This window comes from Aedes albopictus, chromosome 1 (assembly GCF_035046485.1).
Source record: "Aedes albopictus strain Foshan chromosome 1, AalbF5, whole genome shotgun sequence".
Classification (NCBI taxonomy): domain Eukaryota; kingdom Metazoa; phylum Arthropoda; class Insecta; order Diptera; family Culicidae; genus Aedes; species Aedes albopictus.
The window spans coordinates 252,906,620-252,925,366 of record NC_085136.1 but is presented as its reverse complement, the minus strand read 5'-3'; the positions used below and the strand labels follow the sequence as shown (position 1 = coordinate 252,925,366).

At 42.7% G+C, this 18,747-nt stretch overlaps 2 protein-coding genes across 2 annotated transcripts; one reads left to right on the top strand and one right to left on the bottom strand.

Moving 5' to 3' along the window:
- Positions 1–2,205: 2,205 nt before the first annotated feature.
- Positions 2,206–4,463, bottom strand: LOC109622449 (TM2 domain-containing protein CG11103). The gene has a single exon (XM_062846618.1). It carries the CDS (start codon positions 4,378–4,380, stop codon positions 3,790–3,792), a length of 591 nt encoding a protein of 196 aa, XP_062702602.1. The 5' UTR covers positions 4,381–4,463; the 3' UTR covers positions 2,206–3,789.
- A 93-nt stretch (positions 4,464–4,556) lies between these two features.
- LOC109622450 (uncharacterized) lies at positions 4,557–17,194 on the top strand. Its single transcript, XM_020076777.3, has 5 exons — positions 4,557–5,281; positions 15,824–15,926; positions 16,106–16,386; positions 16,451–16,643; positions 16,717–17,194. The coding sequence occupies exons 1-5, from the start codon at positions 4,656–4,658 to the stop codon at positions 17,104–17,106; spliced, it is 1,593 nt and encodes a 530-aa protein (XP_019932336.3). The 5' UTR covers positions 4,557–4,655; the 3' UTR covers positions 17,107–17,194.
- The last annotated feature ends 1,553 nt before the right edge of the window (positions 17,195–18,747 follow it).

Sequence of the window (18,747 nt, the reverse complement as noted above, 5' to 3'; positions counted from 1 at the left end):
CGAGCTCTTCTGTTGTGATAGGATCGTCCAATTTTTCGTCCTGCTCCTGACTTGTGTGTGTTGGTTCTGGTAGTCTGCTGATCGGTTCTTTGTAGATGTTGTCCAGATATTGTCTCGCTGTTTGTGTTTCTACTACGTGTTGCGATGCCGTCTTCCTGTGAGCGCTGCGTTAACTCCTCTTACTATATTCCAAAGCTGGCTGATAGGTGTGTCTTTGTCAATTTTTGCCCGTAGTTCATGAGTGTCCTTTCTTTTTTCCCTGCGTATCAACCTTTTCAGAGTTGCTTGAGCTTTTTTGAAGGCTTGTTGGTTTCCTAGGGTTTTTTATCTGTTGTAGTTTTTCAGACATTCTCTTTTGTGATTGTATGCTTCTTGTATCGCGGCATTCCACCAGCGTTTCAGGTAATTAGCCTTTTTATTTTTGGCGATGTAGCTAGATTTTTCTATCACTTCTTCGAATATTGTCTGGAGCTCTTCTAGATCGTATATAAATTGTGGTTGAATAGTATTTAATTCTTCTATAGCTTTCGTAACGTTGACCCTAGCGTTGACCTTTGTAGTCCTCACTTCTGCTATCGGAATCCTTAACTGAACGCTCATTTTGATGACCAGATGAGTACTTCCAAAAGATTGATCTTCGACTTCCCAGATTGTTTTGTTAGCTATTCCTCTCGTTGCTAGCGTCAAATCTATCGCTGACGCGTTGCTGTCGATCCTCGGGATAGTGGTCGTTGTTCCGTCGTTGATGACACAGATTTTTGAGGTTTCCATGGCGGTTGCGATGGTCTTCCCTTTACTGCATGCTCTTCCCTATTCTCTCCTACTTTCGTCCCACATTGCGTGGTGCGCATTGAAGTCCCCGGCCACTATCATCTCCTCGCTTATTGTTTCCACCGTTTCGAAGAATTCTGTCAGTTTGTTTTCTACCTGTTTAGTTATGGATGTATCGGGCGGCGCATAGACCGAGATCACTATTAATGGTTGGTCTAGGTTTGTGATTTTGACCGCTATTGTTTCTAATGGGAGAAACCGCCTGATGTTGAGCGGTTCGAAATCTAGTCCGTCCTTTATCAAAATCCTTACTCCTCCGTATCCTTCTGCTCTTCGTTTGCTTACCAATGTGTATCCTCTCATCCCTAGGGGCAAGACACTGTGCAATCCGGAGCAACTCTGAGCAATCCTGAGTAACACTTTTTGTTCGAATCCATTCAGAAACGTCTCTTCGAAGCGGGAAATCGGGCAAGACTGCTCGATTTTTCACTGGTATCAGGCAACACTTCGGGAAAACCAGAGTGATCCAGAGTTATCCAGAGGAATTCTGAGCAACATCTCGATAACAGAGTTACTCTCGCTGTATCTGTCTTGCCCCTAGTCTCATCCTGAATGATTCTCCTTCTTTTAGCCATATTTCTTGGAGGCAGGCTATTTTTATGTCCTCCGTATTGAGCTTGAGCTTGAGCTTGATTGACCGCCCGTGGATGCTACTCCAGTATCGCCAGACCAGCTACACTCACACAAGGACCAATGAGATAACTGCCGGGGACTAGCAGGCATCTTCAGTGTGTGAGCATTGATGATCTTCTATTTTAAGGCGACAATGGCGCCTGCCACGTCAGGTTGCAGGTCAATGTGGGGAAGGGGTAAGGAAGTGATGATTGCAATCGTTTGTATCCACATCTGGCCGAATATACCTCTGCGCCAGCACAAAATTCATGCGGATGTTGGAGTGTTGGTGGGAATTGGTTGGCAGAAGGTTCACACATTGGTTTGTGGATACCAGGGGAAGGTGATAGAATTGTGTGTGTTTTTTTTTATTATTTTGAAGATGTGCGGCACAGTTCGCTTGATTGCATAACTTGTAGGCGTTTTTCTAATAGGATTGTGACACTGTGCTGTGAAAGTTTGGAAGGAAGGGAAACGGCTTTTTCAACCCGTTTCTGTTCTAGCGACGGCTATGAACATGTTTATATACATGAGTTGTATATGTAGAGAGCAGAGAGAGAGTATATAGAAAGATACAAAGTAGGAGAAAAGGGACGGGCCGGGGATTGAACCCAGGACCTTCTGCATATAAATCAGAAGCGGTAGCCACTAGACCACCAAGCCCGTCTGCTATTTTTATGTCCTCCGTATTCAGGAAAAACTCTAATTCTTCTCTTTTGTCTGTTGGTCTGATAAACTGAATGTCGATTTGTAATATCTTAATGTCCATTTCTGCTGATGTTTTTGTTGTTATTCTCGTTTTATGTATGGTTCTCAGTTTCTGTTATGTTTTCCCGAATTCCGTGACGATTTCCTTCAGTACCGTGTTGATTCTGATGATCAGCGCCTCCATGCTGGTTTCGTCTTGTTGCTGTTGACATTCTTCTTCCACTCCTTTCTGCAGTCTTATGATTCTTCCTATCACGTTGATCCTCTTCCCTAACTCTTCGACTTTCTTATCAGTTTTCCTATCTCTGTCCTGTCTCTTGATGTATCGTCCCTTCTGCTCGATGTTTCAGAGCCGGCGCTCGATGAGCTTCTGCGTCGTCTCTTGGCCCCTTTCCGTTGATTATTCTTCCTTCCTTGGTGTGGCTTCCATCCTCCTCTCCAAGCTCTGGTCGTCCCGTGCTCGTTGTCTTCGCCTAGTTCCGGGAACTCCTCGTACCTTCTCAGCAAATCGTTATCGTTGGTTGTGTTATCCTTCTCTTCTGGACCGCTTCATTCACTTTCGTTTGCTTCTTTCGTTCAGGGCATCTTCGGTCGTCGGATCGGTGGTTCCCCCCCCACAGTTTAGACATCTGGTTTGTTTCGCGCATTCGACCTCGCTGTCGTGCGTGTTTGAACGCAGGATTTAAACAAAACAGCAAACCGCCCTTAGGGTTACTAGAAGTTTAAGAAATTTAAAACTGGTTGGTTTGCATGAGGAGTCGTTCAAACAACGGGGGTTGACGGTTATCATATCAATGGAAACAGTATTTCAACATATATCGTTGCACCAGGAAGACACTTTGGAAAATATAACAGCGATTTTAAGAAACTCTCAAATCGTTTTTTTTTTTACTATAATGAACAGGTGCACCGCAAAGCAATTCATTTCCCAAAAGTGCACCGCGAGCCAAAAGTGCTGAAAACCCCTGTATTCACTATTTGAAATAATTCTATGCCAATGTCCTTTATGCCTAACGCACCAGCCACTTGATACCAGTACCGTAAAACGGGGCGAATAGAAACACCTTCCAGCATACTTGGGCAAGTATTTCTGGAACCGTGCGGAATAAAGTCAGTTGCAAGGGTCTCAATTTTGAGTCCCATCTCCCTATTTAACTGCTGTAATTAGGATTCAAAACCAATTTTTATTTCGTTAACTTTTTTGGACTAGGTTGCTTGTTTCTATTCGCTCTGCAATGGGGCGAATAGAAACAGCTTTTTACAATTTTCGATATTTTTTTTCAATTTCAAGACGGAAATAACTTTTAATTCAAATAAAACTCTAAGACTAGATTACAATAATTCACCAAATGAAGAAAAAATTGTCAAATGTCGAAAAATATTTTAGTCTGTGAATACATACCAAATCGATAAAACGCAATTTTAATGGCGGAAGTTTTTTTTTGCCTATAAATCGATACTTTGCTTCTAAAATCGATACTTTGCTTCTGATGGACTTCAAAACATAATTACCATATTTTTTACAATAAGTAATTTGTTTCTATTCACCCCGTTTTACGGTTTGCATCACAAATCTGTTCAACAGGAATTACCTAAGCGCTTTGATAAACTAGTTAATGTTCTTACCTTCCAACGTGACTAGACCTTATTGTTCCAGTTGCTTCCGTCCTCCGGTAGCAGATTGTTCGTTATCAGCAGCACAATGTCCACTATCCACCAGATGCCGATCCCGCCAAGGGTCAGCAGCTTCCCGACGGCCGTTCCCGTTTGTCCCAGGCAGAACCGATCCATTCCAAGGAACCCCAACAGAATGCTGTACAGCAGCGTGGTCACGAAATAGTGGTCCGTATACTTGACACAAGGGAACCCATCCCGCATGAACTCCCGCGGTCCGAAGCATTCGATGCTCTCGAACACCACGCAGCGCACCTTGGTCGTTTCGACGTCATCGTAGTGGACGCCACCAAACTTGACGCACCCATGGCCAAGCTCGTCCCTGGCTGTGCGATTACCTTTGTGGTCCAGCGGTTCGTCGCAGTCCATGAATTCCAACGGCAGAAAGGAACACTTGACCAGCGGCCCGAGCGGATTGAACTCGTGCGGCTGCTGATTCACAGACGATGATGACGACGACGACGCGGGACTGTCCTTGTTGTCTTTGGTGATCTGGGCCGTTTCGACTATCAGGATGCTGGTCAGAAGCAACAGGAAAAGACGATTTTTGATCATTTTGCCGGAAATTTCGCGGAACTTTTGGACGAGTTTGTTTATTTTGGTAGCTTACACTCTAAATTGCAAAGTCTAAATCGACTAAACTGTCAAACTGATAAGGAATCCCTTCAGAAACTGCCCTTTGATTTGATTTGCACGGTGATTTGCTTCAGTGTAAATTTCCTCATTTTTGTTTTAGTTCCCTATTCGTCACAGAAGCGCCATCAACTCAAAAAAATAGTTTCATTTCGTGCCCCAAGTTTTCTGAAAATGCGTCCAAAATCCACCGTAAAATGAACGTGAAAATCTACCTTTCGTCCAAGCTGGTGGAGCAGTGCACCTTCTGCCAGCTATTCGGCTTGATCGAGGTGCAACGGGACGAGATTCGATTCGTGGTGCTAGATAGCCGCCTGCTCCCGGGTACGTATCTGATCGGCGAGATTTGCAGTGAGTCGGACTACCACCGCCAACAGCACCTGCAGGATGTCGTGGACACATCCGGTACCGCCACCCTCCACGAGGAAAATTTCCTGCGGTTGTCCATATCGGACCGAGGCCGAATCAAACACGTCGCCACCAAAGTCAAAGGGGTGACCATCGAAACCCTGAACAAGGTGCTGATCATCTACGACGAGCAGGGGTTCGCAAATTTGGCCGAGAACCGGCAGCAGCTGTTGCAGCCGGACGAGAACGATAACGACCTGCTGCATCTGGCGCGATTGATCAAATCGTCCAAGCCGCTCAGGAACTCGGCCCTGAAGGATCTATTCGGATATGCGATGGATTGTCGGTTGGCCAGGGTGCTGGAGGTCTTGATGAGGCCAGTTCTGGCAGTGTTAAGGGTTTTCCTTCGGAAGACGGCGTTGTTCTACCATTTTTCCGAGTGGTACACCAGTATTCGGAACAAGGGCAGCGAAGGGTAAGTTTATATACAAGCGGTTCACAGTGGTCCAGATTTGAAAATAGCTGGCAAAAATTATCAAATCATAGTAGGTAGTTCTAGAAGTAGTCTATTAGTTTTAGTCTAAATCAAGTGTCGTGAATTCCGGAATCGCAATCGAATGCGAATTCCGGAATTTCTGCTGTTTAGCACTCGCGATTTATGTGAAACGACAACACGCAACCGTTCACGTACAAATCCGTTTCAAAACTGAGTCGGTTTGTTGACGTTCGCGTTTCGATCGCGTTTTTTACACACTTCGCTCTGACATCTGGATGTGTCGCCCCCCTCGGGTTTCCCTCTCTTTCGTTAATATCTCAGCTGTTTAGTTGTATTATGATTGTCTCCTTGCATTGAACGATAGTCAAAACAATCGTCTTTTGATTTGTACTGCAAAAATAGTTGAAAAGTGTACCATTACATTGCAATAATTGAAAGAGAAAGTGAACAAAGAGAGCCTCTCAAATGCAGATAGGACCTTTTGAAATGTTTGGCCTGATTTACTCTGCTAGCGTGACGGGAGAGGCCAGGGGTGGAGCATGGTTGTTGAGGTCATCTCATAAATTGATATGAGCTTTATAAGCCATTTTACGAGACGTTTCAGAACAGCTGATCGCAGCAGCGGCGTCAACTGACAGAATTCCACGCACGTTTGTTTTGCTGGAATATCGTGTAATTTTTGAAAAGATACTTGTTCGATAAATTGGAGATATGAGAAATTTGGGCCAAAATAGGCTCAAAAGCTGTCGTAAAAGCAACACGAAACTCAATAATTAATAAGGTATTTTTTTCGTTGCGATTCACTCGTTAACTTGCGAAAAAAAAAAATAAATAAAAAAATCTAATTATGGTTTTAGCCAGTTTCAAAAACTACGCTTGACTTGCGCACAGTCATTAACCATCATCAACCGGATGATGATTGAAAACGTAAACATCCAGGGGAGTAAGCTGGCTGTCAATTGGGAACAAATTGCGCCTACCCTCTATTCAATTTTAGTACCTGTGGTAGTTTGGTACATCACTGAGTAGGCCATGGCGTTGATAGGATTATTATTACTTGAGCTGTCAAGCTGAAGAGTATCACATTGGCGACGAGCAAGAACCCGCTCGTTTAACAAGAGTCCACGAAGATTTAACTTCTGAAGCAACGGATACGAGGAGACAGGAAACCAACGTGAAGAAGGGAAAGGATCGGCGGATATTTGAAAGGAAATCACTTTCGTGTTTCTGGCTGCACACCTCGTGAAAAACAAGGAGAAAAACGAAAGGACAAGAAGCAGAGCTGAATAAAATTGGAATAGGTAATTATAAATAGTCTGTTTTCCGACGGATAGCATCTGCTCGGATCAGACAAGAGGGAAATCGTAAAATCTCGCCTCGAAAGAGGGAGATGCCGAAGCGGCGGGTGAAAAACCCGGCCGTGGACGGCAATAATGTCTCGCCTCAAATGAGGGAGACGCCAAAGCGGCAGATGAAAATCTGGCCGGGGCTGGCAATAATGTCTCGCCTCAAAGGAGGGAGACGCCAAAGCGGCGGATAAATTCCGGCCGGGGCTGGCAATAATGTCTCGCCTCAGAGAAGGGAGACGCCAAAGCGGCGGATAAATTCCGGCCGGAGCTGGCAATAATGTCTCGCCTCAAAGGAGGGAGACGCCAAAGCGGCGGATAAATTCCGGCCGGGGCTGGCAATAATGTCTCGCCTCAGAGAAGGGAGACGCCAAAGCGGCGGATAAATTCCGGCCGGAGCTGGCAATAATGTCTCGCTTCAAAGGAGGGAGACGCCACAGCGGCAGATGAAAATCTGGCCGGGGCTGGCAATAATGTCTCGCCTTAGAGAAGGGAGACGTCAAAGCGGCAGATTGAAATCTGTCCGGCTAAAAGGCACTCAAAGAGTGGATAAAAATCAGTGTTGAAAGGGGCAGAAAGGTCAAAAAAACTGTAATACTTTCACTCATATGGTACGACAATAGCCGCGATTCATAAAAACAACAATTCGTTCTAGACAATAACATAAAAGAATTTTATTGAAAGTTGAAAATCAAATTAACTCACGCAGTCCTCCTAAGAGTAACTTTAGAGAGATTGATAATCAGATTGCAAGAACAGTGCATCTATTACTACTACAGATAGAGTTCTATTTGACAATTGATCGGTTCTTCTACAAGCACAAAATGAAGGATTTTTGGATGTTTTACTTTTTTAGTAGAACAAAATTGCATTATTATTTGAACAAAAGGAGATGTGGTAGTTTGGTACATCACTGAGTAGGCCATGGCGTTGATAGGATTATTATTACTTGAGCTGTCAAGCTGAAGAGTATCACAGTACCATTAGAAGGACGTAACGGCCAGCCAAGAAAATATCTATTTTCGTTCGCAAAATGGATTTTAGCACCGTTTTATCATGCTAAAAGCAAATCAGCATGTGATTCAAGCATAATTCCACACATTTTATTTAGATTATATTGAAAAATTTTATTCCGAAAAAAATCAGTGTTTTGTTTTCGCCATTATGAAATATTTGCCTCTACTCTCGCTTGTTTTTGTTTTCGTTTTGTTTGGAGTGCGGAAATCGGTTGAAAATTGAAAACTCCCAGAGCGGTTCTGGTGCTTAAATATGAGGATAATTTAACACTACAACTCAAGAAATTTCGATAATTACCTAAAAAACTGAGCATCGGTACCGAAAGGAAGAGAAAAACGCTAATGTTTTTGCTATTGTTGATGTTTATAAACAACTAAACAAAAGATGTTTACAAATTAGAACCAACAGCAGATGGCGCGCAGGTGGGCATGTTTGGGTGGGCGTAGAGGGTAGGATCTACCACCCCTGTAAACTATAGATTGTAGAGTAAACTCTGTTTACTCTACTATCTATAGTCGGTTCGGTAGAGTTCTTAATTAGACATGTGAGCCATATAAATAAACAAACTGGTAAAAAAACCTGAACCAATACAGTGGCTGTTCTATTAAGTATTTGGTCAGTGAGGGACGGATGTTGCCTTCATAGCGGATCTATACCGTGTGCACTAGGCCTGTCCAGCTTTTCAAAAATGTTCTCTGATTCTCAAGTCCACCCCCATATTTTGATTGACATCCTAAAAGAAGCAACTGGTCAAAATTTCAGCCAAATCCATTGAAATTAAGAGGTGCATCAAATCAATTTTGTGTTTTTCGACTATTTTTGAATTTCAAAAAATCATAACTACACTAAAACATGTCAAAACTTAATTCTTTCGGCAGAAATTGAAAGCTGTACTTGTTTGCTACAACTTCTCCGAACAACGTGTGCCAATAAAATTGAAGGAAACATGTGTAATTATCACATTTGTAATCAGAAAAACCTTAAAAAGTTGATTTTTTGATAGATTTTGTTCTGGAATACCCTAATATACGTAATAAGTTGGATTTTTCAAAACGGCATCATATTCTCCAATGTTTTTTGGTTATTTGCTTCTTTGGCACCAATGCTGTAGGAGTTGAGCAAAAATTACTAAAATTCGTGAAAGCCAAATGTGGCCTAAAAACTAGCTTTTCGGGTGCAATCACGCTTTGGCGCGCAAAAAGTGGCATCGCGTCAGCACTGATATGATAGCCAACACCTGTCATCGCGCTTGTTTGTTATCACCCGTGGTAGGGGGTAGCCAAGGCAAACTACTAGGAAGCAAAGCTACTACGTTCAGTACAATTTCGCGCCACAACGTGATTGCCTCCAAAAAGCTAGTTTTTAGGCCGCATTTGACTTTCACGAATTTTAGTAATTTTTGCTCAACTCCTACAGCATTGGTGTCAAAGAAGCAAATAACCAAAAAACATTGGAGAATATGATGCCGTTTTGAAAAATCCAACTTATCAAGTATATAAGGGTGTTCCAGAACGAAATCTATCAAAAAATCAACTATTTAAGGTTTTTCTGATTACAAATGTGATAATTACACATGTTTCCTTCAATTTTATTGGCACACGTTGTTCGGAGAAGTTGTAGCAGACAAGTATAGCTTTCAATTTCTGCCGAAAGAATTAAGTTTCGACATGCTTTAGAGTAGTTATGATTTTTTGAAGTTCAAAAATAGTCGAAAAACACAAAATTGATTTGATGCACCTCTTAATTTCAACGGATTTGGCTGAAATTTTGACCAGTTACTTCTTTTAGGATGCCAATCAAAATATGGGGGTGGACTTGAGAATCAGAGAACATTTTTGAAAAGCTGGACAGGCCTAGTGTGCACACCAGTAACGGCAGTTCGAACTGACATTGCACTATATCTCGGATACTTTTTCAAAACGACGTATAATACACGCAAATCCTATGTTGATACGTCGTTTTGATGAAGGCCCATGGTAATAGCGGCTGGCCTTAACGCCTGGGCCTGGGCCGTGAAATGGAGAACCAGTGGCACTAGTCGTACTCGATACTTCTACATTTAAATGATACAGAACCTACCAGTACTTCAAACTGGAGGGTAGCCGATGCCTACACTCACAACTGGCGGTTCGCTACAGTATGAGCGCTTGCACGCTGACGTCATCACTGTCTCCTTCTCTTTCTTTCCTTCGGCGTCGGTCCATAAAGCCGTCCTTGCTCTCAAAAAAATTTGAGGGCAATATTTACAAATCGTATGGGATTTCTTTTAGGTTAGGTTTTCGCTGCAAGCCTCTATAGGGCACTGCAAGAAATTCTCTCCTTCTCTTTCACTCTTACAGAAATTTTGTAAACAACAAGGCCACGAAACGTCAAAATCCCATACAAAATCAAAACAGTGCAGTGCCCTATAGACTACAGTTAGCATCAGACAGCAAGTGTAAGCGGGCGACTAGGCGAAGGCCAAGCCAAGGGAAGATTCAAATATTACGTCCATCATTTTTTGGGATTTCTAGACACCCCTCCCCCCTCTGTCACGCTATTTTCCTATACCAAATACACGTACTGTCACACTGTTACGAACGCGACGCGTGAAGTACATTAATTTCTAACAACTAGAGCACACTAATTCCAATCATTTCCTACATCTAGCATTAAACAAATCGCTTATTATAATCTAACGCAAAAGCTTGTATAATAATCGTAGAGGTAACGTTTTGTGAATCGTGTTGGTCACATATTCATGATACCCAGTGTAAATTGCAATATGCAAAATCAATTAGATCGAATTGAAAACGAGCGACCTTTCACATAACGTTGTATACGATATGTTACGATATGTTACGATAGCGCAGCATCGAGGATGACTGATCAAGAACGAAACAAACTGCGCGTGCGTAGTAATCGATTAGCCCGGAACGCATACTCATAGCATACATGGGGATGAATCATTCTAATTCATATTAGAAACGATATCATATTCAAGTATGTTCACGGTTTCACAGCGTAAATGCGCAAGCGCGGTATGGAATTTCACCATCGGATTTAATGTTGCGCAATCGAATAGCACTTACACATAAGCATGATTTATAATTACGCAATATTGTGAAATTCATTAAACTAGAATACAAGCTACGCCATTTGTAATTGTTAGTTCCAGACATGCACCGATAGGATATAAATTGTTATCAATTATCTATGCTCACAACTAACGTAAAGACAAGAACACAACTCCAATGTATTGTAATGGTCGAGTACCAGAAAAGGTTTTGATCAGGGATTAATTATTTGTTAGCAAAACTTGTAAGCAAAACTTGTTGGAAAGATTCATTGCAGGATTGTATGTATACAAGTTAGAATTTTGATGAATCATGAGTTAATTAATGATGTAAAGAGGGTGAGCATAGTTTCTGGACGATACACATATAATAATTATGCTTTACGTAGGAATCAGGAAAAGACATGTAAAAAGAGGGTGCGAATAATGTCTGGACGAGAGTATAAAAGGCGATCGAACAATAAAGACGGTAGCAGTTTTGCCTTGTACGTCACAAGCTACAGAACGCTCATTCACTTGCTACTCGAAATCCTTCTTACCAAGCACTTTGAGAAGCTTAATCTTTTCTAATCCCTCCTATTACCCAAGCCTTCGAATGCGAAAGGAGTTGGCTGGAGCTTGATTGGAAAATTCAAGTCTTTGAAAAGAGTTACTTAGTATTTAGAATCGAGGAGTCTAAATCATACTGAATCGATCAAACTTTTTCCACTCTGGCACGCTACGGTTCCGAATGCGAGTAACTTTGGCAAGAGTCTGAAAAGGCCAGTTTGACACCGATTCAAGTGTGGGCAAGCATTTATTTTCTCACTCTGGTACGCCACGGTTCCGAATGCGAGTAACTTTGGCATGAGTCTAGAAAAAATATAAATGCATTGCGATCAACTTTTCCTCATCCGACTAAGTCACGTCTTCGAATGCGAAAGAATTTGACCGGATCTAGGAAGGCCAGTTGATTGCTCTCATATTCGATTTGGACCAATCGATTTTAATTATCTACCACTCAATCCTCCGAGTATCAGTAAGTAGTTTCGGTCGTCGACAGTTTATTCAGTGCGTTTCTCTTGCCTGTTGATCGGCACACGCGGAATCGAATACCGTCTCCCTTCGCAACGGTACCGTGCATCTGATGTGGTGTGATTACCATCATCGTCGTCGTCGTCATCGCCAAGTGATCGTCGCGGCAGCTGACAGAAACACCACACGGAGTGTAAGTGCCCCGTCGTCAACATATGGTGGCTCCAGAGAGGACGAGCTGCTGCCACCTTCCAGCGACAGTGCTTATCTCCAATATCACGTGCCTGATTTCAACACACACTTTTGTAGACCCCCTCCTCCCCCAAGTGTTGGACGTAATTTTTGAACGTTCCCCAAGGCATTTAGCGAGACGCTACGCCGTGAAACCTACACATTCTAAGCGGTGGCCAGGTCCTGTTGGGCCAAAACTACAAAACCATCCACGTGGATATGGACTCCGTTCTGTACTAGGGGCAAGACACTGTGCAATCCGGAGCAACTCTGAGCAATCCTGAGTAACATTTTTTGTTCGAATCCATTCAGAAACGTCTCTACGAAGCGGGAAATCGGGCAAGACTGCTCGATTTTCCACTGGTATCAGGCAACACTTCGGGAAAACCAGGGTGATTCAGAGCTATCCAGGAGAATTCTGAGCAACATTTCGATAACAGAGTTACTCTTGTTGAATCTGTCTTGCCCCTAGGTTCTGTATCATTTAAATGTAGAAGTATCGAGTACGACTAGTGCCACTGGTTCTCCATTTCACGGCCCAGGCCCAGGCGTTAAGGCCAGCCGCTATTACCATGGGCCTTCATCTTGTCAGCTCGTCCATCATATAGTGCAATGTCAGTTCGAACTGCCGTTACTGGTGTGCACACGGTATAGATCCGCTATGAAGGCAACATCCGTCCCTCACTGACCAAATACCTAATAGAACAGCCACTGTATTGGTTCAGGTTTTTTACCAGTTTGTTTATTTATATGGCTCACATGTCTAATTAAGAACTCTACCGAACCGACTATCTGATGTGTTATAAATATTACAATAAGGAATAAAATTTCAATATTTGGATTTCCGAGCACATTTTTTCTTCGGTGTTGTACTCGAACCGGAACTGGAGCCGGAACCAGAGGAAGCGTACTTATTTATTTATTTATTTATTCTCTTTACATCAACAGACAATTTTGTCCCAATGATGGATAAAACTATTTAATACTACCAACTATAACAACAGATTACACAAACACAAAATCACTATTCGTCAGCATTTGTACAAAATATCACAGAAAAACTACGTCTGATTGTTGCACGAGACAAATTAAAATCGAAACCGGTTGCTGCCCTATTGAAGACTCGAAGGGCACCATGAATAGCGATATTCTGGCCGTAGTCGGTGCGTTGGAGCGGTAATCTCAGCATATAATTGTTTTGTAGCGCTTTTGGACGGACGTTCAAATCAACTGCCGCCAGAGTTGCTGGGCAGTCTGTTCTTCCTCGAATTGTATCAGCCACAAACATTTTTTTTTTTTTTTTCCTGTTGGGTACATTTTCTACTGCGACCAGTTTTTTGATCTATTGTGGACGGCCCCGTTTTAATGTTTTTGCCTATATCAGTGTGTCATATCACTATGAGTTTGAGTGATTTCCACTTGCTGACGGTAGGCGTTATCCCAGTACGGTATAACAGATCGAATGAAATGTATTACCTTGCTAGGAGAAGTCATCCATACATCTGATGGTTTTATAAAACCTTTATCGAAAAATGTGCATCTTTGTTGGAAAAGTGCTTCACAGGTACATAACAAATGTTCAGAATCCTCCTTATCCCTATTACAGAAACGACAGGTATCATCTTCGAGTATACATAGTTGTTTCAAATGGTATTTACTTGCACAGTGCCCTGTTATAAGGCCACAAAAAGTATTCAAGTCTTTTTTTGACAGGCTGAGAAGTTTTTGAGTTATAATTTTGTTAGGTACTATAAATCGTTTCGATTGTCGTGCTGTTGTTGTTTTTTGCCAGGTATCATCAATCATCTTCTTTTCCCAGTTCTTTAATTCCATTTTGAAGGTACATTCTGCGGCCCCACAAAATGGCTCTGGACCTAGGAAAAAAGTTGATGACCCAAGTCTTGCTAAACAGTCTGCTTTTTCATTACCTTCAATTCCACAGTGCCCAGGTACCCAGAAAAGGTTTACTGAACATTTTTTAGATACCTTCTGTAGTAATTGAATGCATTCCCAAACTAATTTGGAAGTACACGTAAAAGATTTTAACGCTTTTAATGCAGCTTGACTATCAGAAAAGATACATATGTTTGCATTTCTATAGTTACGTTTTAAACAAATATAGGCACATTCAATAATCGCCTGTATTTCTGCTTGAAATACAGTTGGCCATCTGCCCATAGCCACAAACATAACCCTGGCGATATTTCGGCGCGCCTGAAGAGTTTCCAACTGGATCAAACGACATCTAATCTCATAGCTCCAGTACCAGTACTTCAAACTGAAGGGTAGACGATGCCTACACTCTCAACTGGCGGTTCGCTACAGTATAGACTACAATTAGCATCAGACAGCAAGTGTAAGCGGGCGACTAGGCGAAGGCCAAGCCAAGGCGTTTAGCGAGACGCTACACCGTGAAACCTACTCATTCTAAGCGGTGGCCAGTTGATAGCACTGTTCTCGGATAGACTCTAGCTATTGGGAACCTCTACGCTTTGTCTGCCTACGTGCTAGGCCACGGATGCACACGTACGGATTCGGGATAAACGACGGATGTCTTTCGTGGCTGCGAATAAGCGCACTGAAGACCGAAACAAGGGCAAGCAAAAAGGCCAGTTACATGAGGATCCCTATCAGAGTGCCAAGACATACCCATGGTGCTGGTGCCTACAGCTACAGGACCATGATGATCAAGACAAGAGCCTGTTCCCGTTTCATCCCGCTTGGGCTCTTCAAGATTTATCTTCCGAGTCCTTGGCCTTCTTTCGTAGGACCGCTGACGATGAGAGGAGGATGACTAATGAGGAACCTGCAAAATCCTTTAGCGTAGGTCAGGCTCTATGCCCGTACGGATTTCCGAACATGGCTTTAAAAGTAGCCATTGCAAAAACTCCGGGTATGTTCATATCTGCTGTGTAGAAATGTCTGGATGAGGGAGTATTTTCAGAGGTTTGGAAGCGGTACAGCATCGTCCTATTACCAAAGGCTGGGAAATTACTAATATGCTCGACATAGCGGGGAAGAAGCCATCCTCAAGTGTAGAATTAGCATACGTTAAAATGCACAATAAAAAAACTAAAAAAAAGGACCATCCTCAATAGACTGTAGAGAGGTGCATGGAGGGTGCTGATGGTCTTTCGAGTAACCAATTCGGCTTCCGGTTAGAGAAGAGCGACCATGGACGCTATCTTGTCAGTTACAAAAAAACGCCGAGTTAGTTCTCCAGCGTAAAACGAAGGGAGTTCGCTACTGTGAAGTAGTGACCATGGATGCTGGTGGATGCGTTCAATAAAGCCAGTTGGGATACCCGAGTACCTAGCTGTAGTCAGTACACGATTCTCGTAAGTTGCTTCTAAAATCGAATACATATTGCTATATGACATTGAGTTGCGCTTCCACATAACCTCCGAAAGGATACATTCTGGATCAAAGTCAAGTTCCCAGTGGGCGTGGTCATTATTTGCATAATAATTTCTCGCGCTCAGTATCATACGGGCGTATCTACAATGATCGATTTCTCTTCATCGATTATCTCTTTGGTTAATAACTTGACCGGCAAATCATTTTTGGTTGTTTTTGTTGTTTTAGATGCTAGTGCAAGTCGTCCCTAACCGAAATACACCGATAGATCATCCGAATATTGGTCGTATTTCCCGGAATAATCCGAAGAGAAAATCGATGAAGAGAAATCGATCATTGTAGATACGCCTGTATGATACTAAACGCGAGATTTGAGAACACACTTTTGGATTCCGTTGAATTACGAATATTGGTTTTGTTCAGCTTTTCTTAAAACTGGGCCACCGTGTGTTAGGTTGTTCGGGAAATTGACTAGTTTGATCAAATTCGTTCTCTTTTTAGTGCCAAATGGGCTCTCCTATTCGATATAGGCCTCGGAGTTGCTGTCCTGTCGTTGGTCTTGTACTTCGGAAATCCAGGAGTATATTTTATGCACTATGCTGGGGTGAGTACTCGTAGTTGCCAAAATATGTAGTAAAATTTCGACATCCTTACAAAATGTATATAAAAAAATTGATTATAATTACACCAACCGATATCTCTTTACATTCGGACCTCATTCCGAATTTGAAAAGCTCAAAGGAGGCTTATTCACACTTGTTCTTTTTCTATCCTCTAACCTAGCTGGTGGTGCACTACCTGCGTGAACTGCTACAAACTCTCCGCGGAAGCCCCATCGGCCTGAAACTGAACGCTCCGCTCAATGATTTCTTCCTGAGCTGCTTCCTGTACCAGGTCAACCTCTGGTGGTCGTTCCTGATCATCGTCTCACCGGCCATCCGGTTTCTGTTCCTTCCGCTGTCGATCCTCGGTCTGCTGGGACTTTCCTTCCAGCTGGCCATGCTGTCCGACTTGATCATACTAATCAGCCTGCACGCGCACTGCTTCTACATCTACGCGGCCGTGTAAGTCCTGCTTGGTCGTTTGCTTCTCGATCCATTGTCAAACTGACACTATTTCCATTTCTAGTTTGTATCGAATCGAAATCGGTGGCATACGGGCCCTGTGCCGGATTGTCCTGGGCAAGAAGAAGAACGTGCTTCGCGATCGGGTCGAGTCGCATGAGTACATGAACCGGCAGCTATTCCTGGCCACATTGACCTTCGCGGTGCTGCTGTTCTTGCTGCCGACCATCCTGGTGTACTACGTGGTCTTCGCTATGGTATGACTTCTTGCAATAAAGTTCCATTTTCAACTAATCCTAATTCTGATTTTTCTTTCTCGCTTCGACACAGCTCCGGTTCGCGATCTACTGCGCGTCGTTTACGTTGATGACGATCCGCCGAACGATCCTGCAGTTCCCGTTCGACGGAATGATCCGTTGGCTGCGCGGAGTCTACACCAGCCTGGAGAGCATGGAGATCTATAACATTGGTGCGCAAGCCCGGGAGAACATCACCATAATCTACATCGCACCGCGATCGAGTTCCAGCTTCTGGAGCGGAGTAAGCTGGAGTAGCGACGAAGAAGCGGCACCTTTCGATGATGGAGGTGCTGCTAAGAAAGGACGTTCGCCGGTGGCGATGCGATCGATCTCGATAGGGCAGTTTTTCTGTAGTCTGGTTCGCGGAGAGATGGTACCGTTCATCCAGCCGGATGAGAGCGTCCACCTGAAGGTGGAATAAAATGCTAGTCAGTGCAAAACAAATGGGCTAAGGTGTATCTTTAGTAGATTTTGATGAAGAGTCCTTGATCTGGAAGATCTTCACCGAAGTTTAGTTATCATGTTTATCATTCATCTTCGATGATCTCACAATGTGAGTGCTTTATTATTACAGTTCTTTGTATATTTCACGACTATCAATATTAATTACAACAGATTACAACTTGTTGAAGTAACGAGTTGTACCACGGTCGTTCCCGGTTGTATATCCGGTTTCAAAGCTTCCTTGTCTTCCCGTTCTGACAGGGTGTCTACTCATATCTCAAAATAAAATTCCCTGAGGTTTTTCCAGAATAAATTTTGAAAGTTTATAATTCAAAAAAATAACCCAAATTTTCTTAAAATTATAAAGGGTGACTTAGGGTATCATCGGCAGGTTTGTTCTCTTCGTCGTGAGGAATTTATGCCGGCCAAATTGCCTGAAACTTGATCATATTGAGCTTGGTTGGGAAGGATTTAATGCCAACTCTGAGTTCAACAGGTTAAAAAAACCCCATGACGAAGAGAACAAAACTGCCGAAAATACGTAAGTTCCCCTACTCTTTAAGAATTCTTTCAAGATTTCTGAGCATAATTGCTGGAATTCCTTCCAGAGTTTCTTCCTGGCTTTCCGCAGGATTCTTTCACACGAGATATCTGTTTGAGTACGTCCCGATATTTCTTGCAAAGGTTTTCCGATATACTTCTAGAGATTCTCGCTGGATTCCTCCTGAAGATCCATCCAAAACTATTCAAAGTTTCTTCAAGAATGTCATTGGTATGCGGTTAGACTCCGGGGGATGAGGGTTCGATTCCCGCTCCGAGCGCTGAATTTTTTCACGAGAACAGCTTCTTATTCGTAGCCACTTCGTGTTAAGTTTCGTTCAATCGGTACAGCCGCCAACTGAAGCCAGTGTCTATGCATTTTCAGTGGTTTTCTGGGATAGCTATCCATAAACTATTGGATTTTTAACGATAGTTTTCCGATATTCCTCTTGTTTTCCTCGCGGAACTTCGTCCGCAACTGTTTTCAGGATTCCATGAGGTTTTCAAAATTCCTCCTTGGATGTCCTTAATATTTCTTCTCGGGATTACATTACCTAGAACTTTTTTCGAGATGTCTCATTTTTTTTCTCAGGTTTTTCCTGATGTTCATATCGAGATTTCTTCAATAACACTTGGCAGAGTTTCTCGCAAGATTTTATTTGAATTCCCACGAATATTTCTCCATGAATTTCCTTCAGGTATTTCGTAAGTTATCTCAGGAGAAATTCTGAGGAAAACTCGTAGAAGAATCCCTGCAATTACTTTGGGAGAAATCCCTAAAGGAGTATCCAGAATCTCGGAACATTTTCTGGTAAAGATTCCGGCAAGATTTTTTGGAATAATGCGCAGAATATTTGTAAAAACTCTCAGGTGGATCACTGCAAGAAATCCGGTGCAACTATAAGAAACAGCCTGGCTCTGAAAGAATGCAAGAGAAGAATTCAATGAGAAATATCAGCAATAACTCTTGTGGAAATTATCGGAATTGAAAGACGTCTTGATAGGTTGAGTAACGATAGTGGAATGACAAATTTATTAAACAACTAAATATCATGGCATACTACAAATGGTCCAGTCA

Coding starts and splice junctions, on each gene's coding strand:
- LOC109622449 (XM_062846618.1), bottom strand. CDS start 4,380: ATGATCAAAAATCGTCTTTTCCTGTTGCTTCTGACCAGCATCCTGATA.
- LOC109622450 (XM_020076777.3), top strand. CDS start 4,656: ATGAACGTGAAAATCTACCTTTCGTCCAAGCTGGTGGAGCAGTGCACC. Junction 5,282..15,823: donor CGGAACAAGGGCAGCGAAGG/GTAAGTTTATAT, acceptor TTCTCTTTTTAG/TGCCAAATGGGCTCTCCTAT. Junction 16,387..16,450: donor TTCTACATCTACGCGGCCGT/GTAAGTCCTGCT, acceptor TTCCATTTCTAG/TTTGTATCGAATCGAAATCG.